Here is a 15650-nt window from a genome sequence, read left to right as displayed (position 1 = left end):
GATTTGCTCAAAATGTCCCAGGGTCCCATTTATACCAAGGGCATTCCATGCCCCCATAGACCAAAAGTATTTGCAGATTTATAATAAAAAGTATTTTTTGGCCAAGTCAGCTTGAAAAATTCTGGTTCCATCTAAGTAAAGACTAAGGATGCAGTAAGTCACTGTGAAAAAAAAAATACACTTTTTACATACTAAAGCACACTTTAAAGATATTCTTGTTGATTTCATATATGATGAAATTAAGTCACAATGTTATATGGTACAGTAAAAATTGAATTTATCCATTGTTTCAACTTTTCAGAAAGAGGATTTTATTCATAATAGCTGACATTTATACATGCTTTAAGGTTCAAAAGTGCTTCACCTAGGGACTCAGTAACATTAAAGGACTAGAGAAAATCACTCAAAGTGGCAGTCAGAAACTGAACCTAGGTCTTCTAACTCCACATTCAGCATTCTCTCCACTACACCGCAAGGCTTTAGCCAAAGGGCTTATGGGACTGTGCATACCCTTTGACCCAGTAATACCACTACTAGGTCTGTATCCCAAAGAGATCATAGAAGAGAGAAAAGGACTAACATGTACAAAAATATTTATAGCAGCTCTCTTTGTGGTGGCAAAGAAATGGAAACTGAGTGGATGCCCATCAATTGGAAAATGGCTAAACAAGTTTTGGTATATGAATGTAATGGAATACTAATGTGCTGTAAGACACTATGAGCAAGAGGATTTCAGAAAAACCTGGAAGGACTTACACGAACTGATGCTGAGTGAAGTGGGCAGAACCAGGAGAACATTGTACACAGTAACAGCAACATTGTGTGATGATCAACTGTGATAGACTTGGCTCTTCTCCAAAGTGCAATGAATAATCCAAGACAATTCCAAAGAACTCATGATAGGGGCAGCTAGGTGGCGCAGTGGATAGAGCACCAGCCCTGGAGTCAGGAGGACCTGAGTTCAAATTCGGCCTCAGACACTTAACACTTACTAGCTGTGTGACCCTGGGCAAGTCACTTAACCCCAATTGCCTCTCAAAGAAAAGAAAAAAAAAAAGAACTCATGATAGAAAATGCTCTCCACAAGCAGAAAAAAGAACTGTGGATTATGAATGCAGATTGAACCATACTGTTTCTACTTTTTGGCTGGTTTTGTTTTTCTTTTTCGATGTTTTTCTCTTGTGTTCTGCTGCTTCTTTCACAATATGACTAATGCAGAAATATGTTTAATATGATTGTACAGTAACAATTGGAGTGACACCACCTGCTGGAGAGTTACTGTAGGAAAGCTCTGCCATGAGGAAAAGGTGTCTGAGGGCAAGCCATGTGGCTTTTCCTTGGTGTCAGGAAGTGATGTTTGCTTGTGGATACTGTCTATCAAAGCTGCTAGCCAATTAGCTTCAAGCTGTGTCTGTGTGTGGATGGGATGTTTCCAGTTTCACAGGAGGCTTGTGGGAGGAAGAAGGGGCGAGGCTGGCTCTCTTTCATCAGGACTCTGGTGGAGAGTGGGGCAGAAATGCGGGCTTCCTGAGATAGCTGAATCTAGGCCTCTTTCTCTCTTCACCAAATTCTTATTCTCCTTAATAAATGCTTAAAAGTCTAACTCTTGCTAAAGCTTATAATTTATTGGCGACCACTTATTAGCTTTTAGACAGTACAGCTAGATAGCAACATTAGAGTACATAACAGCCTATATCAGACTGCTTTCTGTCTTGGAGAGGGGGGAGGGAAGGGAGAGAGGGAGAACAATTTGGAACTAAAAATCCTATGAAAACAAATGTTGAAAACTATCTTTACATGTAACTGGAAAATTGGGGGCAGCTAGGTGGCGCAGTGGATAAAGCACTGGCCTTGGATTCAGGAGGACATGAGTTCAAATCCAGCATCAAACACTTGACACTTAACTAGCTGTGTGACCCTGGGCAAGTCACTTAACCCTCATTGCCCTGCCCAAAAAAACAAACAAAAAAATGTAACTGGAAAATAAAATATTTTTATGATTAAAAAGTAAAATAAAATAAAATGAAGATGTTAGAACTTCTAACTTACAAGTTCTAATTTTTATAGCAGTAATCTTCTAATAAGTTTTGGTGAACAAAGGGGCTTTCTTTTTTACCCTCAAGTGTTGGCAGAGACAGAAGAAAAAAAAATACAGATAAACTTCATGTTACTGAGCTTTTTTGCTTATTGGTCATACTATGGTCCATACTGTCATCACCTATTTTAATGCTGAATTTTCTGCATGTCATTTTTAAGAATTTAACATAAAGTAGGGTCATGGATTTTTTTAAACCCTATTAAAAACATCATAAGAAATATTTATTTATTTTTTCCTTCTTACATGGGGTGGAGGGTGGGGAGAACAACTCTGCTCCCCAAGGGGATTTCACAAAGTAGAATCCAGAATCATGGCCTCGCACTTACTCCCTCATCTTCTCTATAAAATAGGTCAAAGCTAATCCATGGTTACAGCACTGTAGTCTAGAATTTAAAACTGAAATATCTAGAAAATATCTAGTCAAATCCTCTTATCTACAAAATGAAGAAACTGAGGCCCAGAGGTTAAGTAACTTCTTGTGGTCATATAGGTAGCAACTGGCAAATCTGGCACTTCTTCAGATACAGGATTGAACAAAGAAATTAGTTCTGGTAGGTAGTAAATCTATAAAATTCAGTGTGGCCCCTCAGTCACCACACCAAATCTAAGAGATCTCTGGGAGGTAAACTCCAGCCATAGGATCATTCCCAGGCAAATCCTAAATGTGAACCTGTAAATAATTAATTTAATAAACTATCCAAGCCTTCCTTAGTCTGGCCCTGAACTTCCACAGCAGTCCCAAATATCCCCAAGGCCACTGTAAACAGAAGAATGTTCATCTGTCTAGAATAACAAGTTTTATACTAGAACCAAGTGAAAAAAGGTTGAGTGGTTTCATTAAATTATCTTCCTTACTGCCTCTAGAAGCAATACCCTTTCCCTGGATTTTAATTCCTACAGTTGCCACTTTAATACTGGTAACTTTCTCTTAGAAAGTAAACTGCAGAAATAAATCATTTAAGCCATCCCACTTCTGATGCTTACTACCTGACCAACCTTGGACAAGTCATGTAATCTCCTTGGGCTGTTTCCTCATCTGTAAAATGAAGGGATTAGCCTAGATGGCTTCTGAGGGCCCTTCCAGCCCTATAACATTTTTTATTATTTTTCACTGAAAAATTTGAATGCTTCCTTTGTCTTTGTATTCCCTGCACTTAGCAGTGCCTGGCACATAGTAGTCACTTAATAATGTTTAAGGACTACAATCTCCCATTTCCTCACCACCCATCCATTCCTCAAACATCTGTGGTATGGCTTTCACCACCAATATCTCTACTTTATTAAAGCTGTTTTCTTAAGCATTATCTAATAGCAAAATCGGATTGCTTTAATTTTCATTTTCCACAGCAATCAATATAGCTGAGTACCACCTGACCTTGATTTTCAGGTGCACATCATTCCCAAGGGTATAGCTCTAAACATTAATATTTTTTGCAACTGGTTAAAAAACCCTAATAACATTTTAAATTAAAATTTATCTCACTGTTATCTTCCTTTTGGTTTCTTGAATATTACCATCAGGGGAAATAAGCATTCATTAAGGGCCTACTATGTGTTAAGCACTTTACAAATACTATCTTATTTGATCCTTTAGGGACAGGGATTTTCAGTAAACCAGAAATTGGATGTTTTTCTCTAAGCTAAGGGATTCTTAGCCTGGGGTCCATAAACTTTTTTTAAAAAGTATTTTGATAATTGCATTTCAATAGCCACACTATGCAAATTTATTAAGTGCCTAATATGTATTTGTGCATTTGTGAAAGATGCTGGAGATACAAAGAAAAAGAAAAACAGTCCCTTCCCTCAAGAAGATAATCTAATGGAGGAGAAGACATGCAAACAGCATGAGAAAGAGACAGAGACCAAATATAAATTGGAGATAATCAGAGAGGGAAGACTAATTAATTAGCATTGAGGGGGAACCCAGAAAAGCTTCTTGCAGAAGATAGGACTTTAGTTGAGACTTGAAGGAAACACAGGAAGCCAGGAAACAGAGGCAAGGAGGTAAACAGAAGAGAATTCCAGACATGCAATCAATACAATCCTTGTAATGCTTTGTATTTTATGTATTCAAAATATTATTATTCTGAGAAGGGATCTACAGATTTCACCAGTCTCATAAAAGGGTCCAAGATACACACACATAAAAAAATCTTAGATTTAGAAAATAAATTTGTTTCTGACAGCCCTGTGCCAGACAGACAACTGTTTCTCCCCCAAATCCAAAAGGCCTGGGGCAGCTAGATGGTTCAGTGGATAGAACACAGACCCTGGAGTCAGGAGGACCGGAGTTCAAATCCGACCTCAGACACTTAACACTTACTAGCTGTGTGACCCTGGGCAAGTCACTTAACCCCAATTGCCTCATCAAAAAAACAAACACACAAAAGGCCTAGTAGTATTAAACTAGAAAAAGAAGTAACTCTTTATATTTCCAGTTTTTTTTTCTTTGTGAATGCTTACAATAAATACACTTTCCTTTAAGCAACCCAATGAAGGAGGTAATGCAAATATTATCCTTCTTTTGCATATAAGGAAACTGTACCACAGACATTAAATGACTTGCCTAGAGTCTGAGGCAGAACTGCATTTTTTCTATGACTCTATGCCTTCTACCATTTCCAAAATCATTGTAATCATACATGGTATCTCAAGAAATAAAAAATGTTGAGGAAAGCACTTTTATCTTCTGAGCCTACAGGAATGACCCCCCAAGACCATTAAAAAAAGATAGCATACCTTCATATAACATATACCTTATATTTCTTCATATCTTCAACAATTTTTACATTATATAATCCATATGCACAAATTTACCAGTATTTACACACACCTGGGGTTACTACTTCAACCAAGCTAAAATTCTTGCAAACTCTATGATGGCTGAATGTAAAACTAGTCCAATCTGATGCACTGTGACTAATTACTAGAAATGAATTGAACCAATTTTTCTTTTTTTCCCCAAAAAGAATTAACACAATGTGAGAAAATTCCATGAACCTGATCTTGTAAGTTCAGCAAGGGCAAGGAAATAACATGTACATCTTGAATTTCTATATATAAACAAAAGAAGTTTCAGATCACTGGGTTTTTTAGTCTAAGCAATAAAGTAATTCACTGAAATTTTTACTAATATTTTAAACTGACTTCAAAATTGGCATTAAAACAACTTTTATTCATAGTATCCTTGAATGGATGAAACATAATATAAACTCCTTGTAAGAGACTGTTTTGTTGGGTTTATCTTTGTATTCCCAATACTTAGTATACTACCTGAATAAATTATAGTGAAAATTACCGTAAAAGTATACAAACAAGTTTGCAAAGTAGGCAGAAACTTTTGTTAAAGAAAATCCTATGGGGTAGCTAGCTGGTGAAGTGGATAGAGCACCGGCCCTGGATTCAGGAGGACCTGAGTTTAAATCCAACCTCAGACACTTGACAATTACTACCTGCGTGACCCTGGGCTCCTCACTTAACCCCAAATGCCTCACCAAAAAAAGCAAAAGAAAATGCTAAAGTACCCTAATCAAGACCATGACTCTCTCAATGACACCCCTATAGGGATATTAAGAGTTGTTACATTGATTTAGGTATCCCACTACTGAGGGCAAAGCAGGGGCAACAAAAACTATAGCTGGTCTGAGGGGTCAAATCTGGCCAAAGGCCTGCTTTTGTACACTTTAAAATACAACTTTTACTTTTTAAAAAGTAAAAACCATTCTTAGCTCTCAGGATGTGCAAAAATAAACAGTGCTGCCTTCAGACTGCTGATCTGACATAAAGACATACTATGACCCCAGTTTCTGGGGAAAGAACTCACTATTTGATTTTTATCAAACTCCTAAGAAAACTGGAAAACAGTATGGCAGATACTATGTATAGACCTTATACCAAAATAAGGTCAAAATGGGTATATAAGTTAGACATATAGGGTGATACCATCATAAGCAAATTAGAGCAAGGAAGAGTTTACTTGTCAGATCTATGGAGAAGGGAAGAATTTATGACTAAACAAGAGACAGAGAGCATTATGAGATGTAAAATGGATAATTTTGATTATATTAAATTTAAAAAAGTTTTGCACAAACAAAATCAACGCAACCAAAATCAGAAAGAAAACAGAAAGCTGGGAAACAATTAGTACAGCAAATTTCTCTGATAAAGTCATCCTTTCTCAAATATAGAGAGAACTTAGTCAAATTTGTAAGAATATAATCATCCCCCTACTGATAACTGGTCAAAGGATATGACAGGCAGTTTTCAGATGAAGAAATCAAAGCTAGATCTAGTCATATGAAAAAATTTTCTAAATCACTGTTGATTAGAGATATGCAAAGTAAAACAACTCTGAGGTACCACCTCACACCAGATTGGCTAATATGTCAGATAAGGAAAATGATAAATGTTGGAGGGACTGTGGGAAAACTGGGACACTAATGCAGTGATGGTGGAGTTGTGAACTGATTTAACTATTCTGGAGAGCAATTTGGAATTATACTCCAAGGACAATCAAACTGTGCATAATCTTTGATCCCGCAATACCACTACTAGGCCTGCATCCCAAAAAAGAACAAAAATGGAAAAGAACCTACTTGTACAAAAATATTTATAGCAGCTCTTTTTGTGGTGGCAAAGAATTGGAAATTAAGGTGATTCCCATCAAATGGAGAATGAATGAACAACTCGTGCTATATGAATGCAATGGAATACTACTGTTCTGTAAGAATGATGAGCAAGATGCTCTCAGAAAAACCTGGGAAAACTTACATGAACTAATGCAAAATGAGGTAAGCAGAACCAGTAGAACATTGTACACAATGACACTGTAATGACTATGAATGACTTAGTCTCAGCAATACAATGATCCAAGACAATTACAAGTAACGTATAATGAAAAATGCTTTACACACCCGGAAAAAGATCTGATGGAGTCTGAATGGACATCAAAGCATACCATTTTGACTTTTACTTTTTTCGTGTATTTTTCCCCCTTTTGGTCTGTTTCTTCTATTATAACATGATTAATATGGAAATGTTTTACATGACTGCATATACTGGGTGGGCCAAAAGTCACAAATAACTTTTTGATAATTATTTTTTATTTTTTTTACCATTTACAAGATTTGATTTTTCACATGTAATTTAAATTCATTTCCTATATATACTGTAGCGATGCTTTGGTATTGTAAATTGAAAACAAAAAATAAAGGAGCTATTTAATATTTATGACTTTTGCCCCCACCCCCCATAACCTATATCAAATTACTTGCTGTCTTAAGGAGAGGGGAAGTAAGGAAAGGAGAAAAAAATGTTTAATCAATATTTAAAATTGTCTTTACATGTAATCAGAAAAAATGCTATTTAAAAGAGCTGGGTGGGGGGGTCAGGTGTAGGGACAATCTGTGAAAATGCTTGGGATCAGGCCATAAGAGTGTGAGGAACAGCACAGCAGTGGGGCCAGCACCCCAACCTATCCACAGAATGTGTATGTGTATACAATTTGCACATAATTATCTCCCCTTTAGATGGTGAGCTCCTTAAGAACTACTTTTTGCCTTTCGTTGTCTTTCTACAGTTTAGCACAGTGCCTGACATTTAGAAATGTGCTTATTCAATGTTTGGAGAATTATGGATAAGGAATGTGGCACACACCATCGCCAAATTGATACAATTTTGCTTATGTTTTTCTTGGTTACAAGGAAGGGATAATGGGAAAAGTCTATTAAGGATATAATTGATGGTGTAAAAATGGGCATTTTTAAAAAATTTGATGTTACTATTGTAAAATATAGCAATGGGGAAACTTCCAATTTGCCCCAGAATTAATACACTCTAATTACTTTAACCACAGTCCCAAGAATAATTTCACCCCAATGGACTTTCTTGATTATCCCATTCAGGTTACAACTTCTGAAAGTCTGTAGAGTTGATAAGGAGTTGTGAATATTCACATTTAAAGGACAAATTATGATGTAATAATATTAAGAAACTTAATTAAAATGAACTAAACTATAACCAAAAAGTAGTTTAATAAAATTTCATAATCACTCACCAGAGGACTTCCTCCCTAACATTTTACTTAAGATCACAGGATAATATATTTAAACTTTAAACTTATCAGGGAACTTAGAGACCATGGAATTCAACTCCTTTATTTTACAGATGAGAACTGAAACTCAGAACTTAAATGACTTGTTCATGGTCCCATAGTTACTAAGAGTCAAAGTTAAATTTCTCTGCAAGTCTCTCCTCTCTTCCACCATTACCTCAATTGGCCAAAACAGAGATCTTGAGTATATTTTTAAATACATTCAGTAACATATCCCTTGTCTGTAATTTAAATTGGGTGAGCTTAACCTTTTATATTAAGAAAATTATAACCTTTTAATTAGGAAAAAATCCAATAAATTAAGTTGTCTTACTTTCATATTGCCTCCATTCCAATTTGTCAGTGTTCTTAAGGGGGAGGGGGAACTACATATTGATATAACTATACTTCAGCCTCTATTACAAAATGCCTAATCTCCATAGGAAGAAATAAATAGTAACAACTTATAAATTTATGCATTGTCTCATCTTATTCCCAAAATACTAAAGATATTTTTAAAAGACTTTTTAGAAGAAAATAAGTAACAACTACTATTACCAAAAGTATTTGTACATGCTACACTTTTGAATACATGTTAATCTAATTCTACTTGGTTTTGGAATGCAAGCTCCTTTAAGGCAGGAAATATTTTATTCCTCTTCACAAAAGTCTTCCTGAGAAGCTGTATGACCCCAAATCCTCTTGGGGGGGGGGGCAGGGCAATGAGGGTTACGTGACTTGCCCAGGGTCACACAGCTAGTAAGGGTCAAGTGTCTGAGACCAGATTTGGGGGGGGGGGGAGGGGGTTGGGGTTTTTTTGGCGAGGCAATGGGGGTTAAGTGACTTGCCCAGGGTCACACAGCTAGTAAGTGTCAAGTGTCTGAGGCCGGATTTGAACTCAGGTACTCCTGAATTCAGGGCCGGTGCTTTAACCCAAATCCTCCTTTAAATAGCTTTAAGGAGTCCAAGGAATTCTGTCAAGGAATCCCTTTGTAACGAAGACCGTAATTTATCTTTCACAGTAAGTCCATAAAATTATGTACCGTATTTGATTAAATGAGGGACACATATAATCATTATACATGCAGCACTATAGCTGATGATGTGAAAACCAAATATATTTAATGATGAAACAAAACCTTGATTTTACAATAGATTTTATCTACGTATAATTAAACTAATTCAAACCTTAGGAAAAACATCTAATAAAAAACCCAACAAATAGCTTCAAAATATTAATCATACTACCACAACCCTTGAATGATAATATATAAAGTTATTAACTTATTTATTTTCTCTGAATGGCACACTTTTGTGTTATTATCACAATACCATTTGCAACACTGATTCTTCAACCGAACAAATGAAAATGTGGTCCTTCATTAAAGTGTTTAAGCAAAGACAGGATGACCACTAGTGTGAGATGTTGCAGGATTCCTCTTCAGGGACAGGTTAGATTAGATATCTGTGATGTCCTTTTGTGGTAAAATATGAAAGTTTTTAACAGTCGGTTAGGATAACTGAAAGACGCCAGTTTTTCAAGGACCACCCTTTTGGGGAGGAGATGAACAGTCCGCCTGCTGCGCATGTCAAACTGCCTGCCGGGTTTTTTGACTTTCGGGGTGGAGAGAACGAGAGTAGGCCTTTTTTGCCTGCTTGGCGGGACTCCTGGCGGCGCGGCACAGACGGTCTCCCTCACTCCAAAGGTGGCCTTTTTGGTTTGGTGAGTTTTTATAAGGAATATAGACTAAGCCTAGATTTAAGACGATTTGTACTGTATTTCTATTTTCCTATCCTTCTAATCAACAACACCTTATATACAATAAAGGCTCTATCTAGAAAACCAGAAGCTTCTTCCATTTACTAGTCTGGGAGATAAATTAAGGGAAAAGTTAAGTAGGGGAGATTTATGATCTAATATCCAATTTTAAATCTCACATTTCCAACTCTCAGATTCTCTAATCCTATTCTTAATATATAATCAATACTGCTATTGATCAATGGGGCAGCTCCTAATCTGAGAACTTGCTTACATTTATTTATTAAAAAGTATTGCTTTTGCACTAGATTTATCAATGCTTCTGGAAGGTGATCTAATGAATAGACAAAAATAAAATGAAATAGTTGGTTTTTCTACCAACATATCACTTTATTACATTGGCAGCTGGATGGCCCAGTAAACAGAGTCCAGAAGACCAGAGTTCAAATCAGATTGAGACTCACTTGTTGTGTAAACCTGGCAAGTCTTAATCTGATTTACCCGTCTGCCTCAGTTTCCTCAACTGCAAAATGAGAATAATAATAGTACTTACCCCATAGAGTTGTTGTGAGGTTCAAATGAAATATGTGTCCAGTTCTTAGCACAGCTCCTGGCACATAAAAGGCACTTAAAAATAAATGTCTGGTTCCTTCTTTTGGGGAATAACTATTATTCCAATATCAATCAATAAACATTTATTAAGTACCTATTATGTGCTAGACACCATGCTAAGGGCTAGGGAAGCAAAGAAAGGTAAAAGGCAGTCTCAAGGGGAGAGACAACATGCAAACAACTATGTACGATCAAGCTATAAAAAAGCTAAAGGTTAAATAATCACAATGGAGGTGGGGGGGAAGGGGAGCACTACAATTGAAGAGGCCAGGGAAAGGTTTTCTGTAAAAGGTGGGAAGGATGACAGGGAATAGAATCTAAGCTTGCGCTTGGAACCAGGACCACCTGAGTTAAGGTTCATCCTCTGGCACACTGGCTATGTGAATCCAGACAATTTACTTAACTTCTCAAATCCATAGGCAACTCTCTAAAACTATAAATTGCAGAACAGCTGTAAACTTGAACTGTTAAAAACTACAGATAAAACTGCAGATCCAAACCAAAAGATTACATATACATAAATATGTGCACATATACACACATATATATATATAAATAAAAAATCCAATACATATCAACTTCATCATGTTCTTTAAACTAGTGTTGTTTTCATATTGCACTTGCACTTAACTGTAATACATGATATTATATTACATAATAGCATCTACCTCCCAGGGTTGTGAGGATAAAATGAGCTATTTGTACAGCACTTTGCAAACCGTAAAGCACTATATAAATAGTAGCTATTATAGCTGTGATTATATCATTCTTCAGGCTATCAGCTACAAAAGAAAAGGCACTTTATCTAAACTTTGTATTTTTCTAATGATCGGCACACAGTAGGTTCTTTAAAGTGTTTGTTGAATGAATTATTGAAAGCAAATTCACCCATCATACACCTAGAAAAGACCCCTTTTCCAATGTAATCCATCCTTCCTTTGCCAAACACCTGTTCTGCATAATTCAGTATGAAAGTCTACTCCATTTTTCAAATTCCCAGAAAATGAAATTCCACAGCAAGCTTTAGTAATGAATATTTCCATCCTGGAACTCCCAGGATCACAATTTTTTCTAACATTTAACCAAAATCCTTTTACTACAACTTAAACCTAGATTGTTCCTTTATTGCAAAAATAAGGCTACCACACTGTCACAATACTATACAATATGGTATTCTGAAAAAAAAAAAACCCAATATGGTATGCTGTGCCTTCTTTAAAAAGCAAGTAAACACTACAGGACATTTCACTACTTTGCCCTACTTTGCTTATTGTTGGGCCAAAAGTTGCAAGGTGAAGTGATCCTTAACTTCAGGCAACTAGACTTTCAATATTCAATACCTACAATATTTAACTGCACGAGTCCACTAAAATAATTTTAAAATCACAATATAATAAATTGTCAAGTATTCACACACACAAAAACAGTGTCCAAGCTTCTCCAACCAAGGTAACTCACTTCCATAAGAGGTTACCCAATGAAATATTTTAAAATGTTGGTTTACCGATTCTACCCTATGCACTTACGAGTGAGCAACTTGCAGTTGCTCATCAAAGGAAAGTTTGTTCAACTAAGAAATAAGATACAATCCTTGTTCATTAATACAGAATGTGCCGGACTTCATAAATCAGAGGCAATTCAACTTTCAAAACACAAAATTATTCTTAAAATAAGTCTAATCTATGCTAAATATCTGTCCATTATGTCACGGGGGTGAGGGAGAGGACAACTAAAATATCCAGGTGACCCTAAAGAAGCACATGCGAACAATTGATTAGGACATTCGGATTATGGCCCTGAATAAATAGAATAAATATGCCTCCCGCCAACTCTCCCAAACTTCCAGCCGAGAGATTAGGGAACAGGGTTATCTTGGACTTTAAACTAAAATGCTAAATCTTTCTCGTTCAGCAACCCATTCATTCATAGGTTCTTTACTGAAATAAAGAGGAAATTGCATTCTCTGCACTGCACAATACAAGCCTCAGGCTTGAGTGAGAAAAGGAACTAACGCCCCACATTACAGAGACGGATGTTTAGGACGTCTGGAAGGGAGGAAGATGACGACCACAACCCCAGAAAGAGGGAGGTGACGGGGGGTGTCGGAGGGTGCCAGGTGGGGGGAGGGAAGGGACGGCTCGGTGGCTCACGGTACAAGACTCAGCTGACCTCCGCCATGTTGGCCGCAAACACCGGCCCCATCACAACAAAGCCCCACACGAGGGAGTCGAGCAGAGGCCGGCCGGCACCTCCCCCTCCGCCGAGGCCCGCCTCCCCGGGCGCCCGGGCTGACGGAAAGCCTTTCTCTGCCCCCCTTCGCTCGGGGCCGCCAGGGCTCTAAGGGCCAGGCCCCCTCCCCATCTCCCACCCCTGGCCCGTTGGGGTCCCAGGCGCCAAGGAAAAGGCCCCCGGCGGCAGGGGAAACCCGACCCCGGGGGCGGGGCGGGGCCGGCCTCGACCGAGCCGCGAGGCCCAGGTTCGCTCCCCTTCCGAGGCCGGAGACAAAGGCGGCCAGGGGCCGCGAGCTACCCGCGGGGGCGGCTGCGTGGCGCCGGGCAGGGCCTGCGCTCCCTCCCTTCCTTCCTCCCCCACTTCGCGGCGAGGCGGCTGCTTCTCCTCCGAGGAGCCGGCGGCCGCCATTAGCCGGACTTCGGGCCCCGCGCGGCGCCACCTCCCCCCCCACCGATCACCCCCCCCCCTCCTGCCCCGGCTCCTCCCTCAGGCTGGGCCGCACTTACCGGTGGGCGGAGAGCGCGACCGGGGCCCCGTTTCTCGCTCCGTCTCAAACGCGCGGCTTTCTCCGTTTCTTCTTCCTCCTCCTCCTCCACCTCACCGCCGCTACCTCCAGCCCCCGCCACCGCCGCCGCCACCTCCGCCTCCCCCTCACACAGAGGCCGCGGCGCCGCCCGACGAGACACGCTGCTGCTGCTGCTGCTGCTGCTGCTGCTGCTGCTGCTGCTGCTGCTGCTGTTGCTGCTGCTGCTGCCGCTGCCGCTGCCTCTCGAGAACGCGCCCTGCAACCGCCGCCGCCGTCGCGGCTCCCTCTGCTGCCTCAGCCGCCGCCGCTTCGCTCGTGCTCGAGTCTGCCGCGCGTTCCCGCTAAATACCACACACTGCGGCGGCGGCGGTGGCCCTGGAGAGGAAGGCGCGGCCCCGAGAGGAGGGAACTGAAGAGCGCGCGGGAGGGGGGGAGGGGGAGAAGAGAGTGCGCAAGCGCGGAAATCCCTGGCTCAGTCTGAGCAGCCCGAGCTTCGGGTCACTACAGGTGGCGGTTAGTGTCTCTGCTGCCTCGGTGACCGTTGCTCCTCACACAGATTCACGTAGACAACAGAGCCCTCCCGCTTCGGACCAACCGTCCCTCATCAAAGCAGAAACGAGTGCTTCCGTCCCCCCCTCCCCCACCCAGGGCCTGTCAGAAGCATCCGCCCATCACCCCACCCTGGGACTCCCTCCCCACGCACTGCAGATGCATTCTTCCGAAGCGGAGGGGCTTTGTTTCGGGGGCCATTCCTAGACCCTCCTCTCCCACTCCCCAGTCCTCCCAAGGAGGAACCCAAGCCCCTGCCCCTTCGCCGTCTCTATATTAGCTTTTGTTCACTTCGCTCAATAATCCCTCCCCACTCCGGCTCACCTTACAAACAAACACCCAAAACTGTGACTGTATAAAACTGAAGGGAAACCACACCCAAATGGGATTCCCTCTCTCCGCCCCCCTCTCCCCACCCCCCATGGTTCCACCATCTTCAGCTACTTCGAGGCAGGGCCCTAGGGTTTATTTTTAAGGGGGCAAAGAGAGTTGGATGCTCGCTCTTCTCTGGAATCCTTTAATCTGGAAGCTAAACTTGCAAGAGTTTTTCCTTTTCACTTAAAAAAACTATTTGTAAGACTTCCTCTTTCCCCATCTCCAGTGACTTTTTACAAGTATGATCAAGGCTTACATGTTAGCAAGAGCTGCCACACAATCATCTCATCCGAAGCATTGCAATTCTGTCATCTGGCTTTTTGTGGGACGTCCGTGAAAACTGACATTACATGCCAAGAACTACATGCCTTTTGTATGTTAATTTAAGGCACACCTGACATCATATAGCACATGGCTTTCTTGTGCATATCGGGCATTAAATGTTTATTGAATGAATGAACACATTAAGCTCTCGCTTGCGCTCTCTCTCTCTCTCTCTCTCTCTCTCTCTCTCTCTCTCTCTCTCTCTCTCTCTCTCTCTCTGGGTTTAAAGTACCTCCTTTAACAAATACTTGCTGTGACCCTAAACAAGTCAACTCTCTAAAACTATACATACAGCAAAGAGGCCTGTGATCAGTTTGGGGGAATTTCCTAATCCCAAAATTCTCTATACCAATTAAATCACAAATTCAGTCCCAATCCCTCAACCCTGGAGGAGAAAAAAAAGACTGGGGTGCAATTTTATTGCAATCTTCAAGTATTTGAAAGAGTAATCTAACAGAAGAAAGATTAGAATTGTTCTGTTTGGCCCGATGGGCAAAACTAAATCCAGGGGGGCAAAGAAGCAAATTTATCCTTCTTGTAATCTATCACAATCAACAAGCATTCATTAAAATCCTGCTAGGTAGTAGGGCCTACAGACAAAAAACAAAGACCAAAAATTTTAAAGTCCCTGATTTCAAAGAAATTACATACTATGTAGGGAAACAACAAGGTTTATAGGGTTCTTTTCCCTTCAACCCTCATTCGTCTTTGAAGGTCTTTGTACCTTCCTATTGAGATTCTGGGAAGATATACAAATTGTTGGTTTTCAAACTGGATATACATTGTGAAAATAACTGTTACAAATGGCTCCTTTAATAATCTATCTTCAAATGAGTATATTGTACCACTACATTTTTATTTTTGTTCTTAATCTAATGCTCTGTTATCTGCCTTCAGGGACATAACAATATTTTTTTGTTTTTTTGTTTTTGGTGAGGCAATTGGGGTTAAGTGACTTGCCCAGAGTCACACAGCTAGTAAGTGTCAAGTGTCTGAAGCCGGATTTGAACTCAGGTCCTCCTGAATCCAGGGCCGGTGCTTTATCCACTGTGCCTCCTAGCCGCCCCGACATAACAATATTTTT

At 40.1% G+C, this 15650-nt stretch overlaps 1 protein-coding gene across 1 annotated transcript in view; it reads right to left on the bottom strand.

The window, feature by feature from the left end:
• Positions 1-15650, bottom strand: part of LOC122738987 (corepressor interacting with RBPJ 1-like) — a 65062-nt gene that overhangs the window by 5232 nt on the left and 44180 nt on the right. The window contains exon 2 of the mRNA XM_043980856.1: positions 13299-13785. Within this exon, the coding sequence (XP_043836791.1) occupies positions 13299-13785 (487 nt within the window). The remainder of the gene's footprint in view (positions 1-13298; positions 13786-15650) is intronic.

Source organism: Dromiciops gliroides, chromosome 2, assembly GCF_019393635.1.
Source record: "Dromiciops gliroides isolate mDroGli1 chromosome 2, mDroGli1.pri, whole genome shotgun sequence".
Taxonomy (NCBI): domain Eukaryota; kingdom Metazoa; phylum Chordata; class Mammalia; order Microbiotheria; family Microbiotheriidae; genus Dromiciops; species Dromiciops gliroides.
This window is presented reverse-complemented; position numbering and strand designations above follow the sequence as displayed.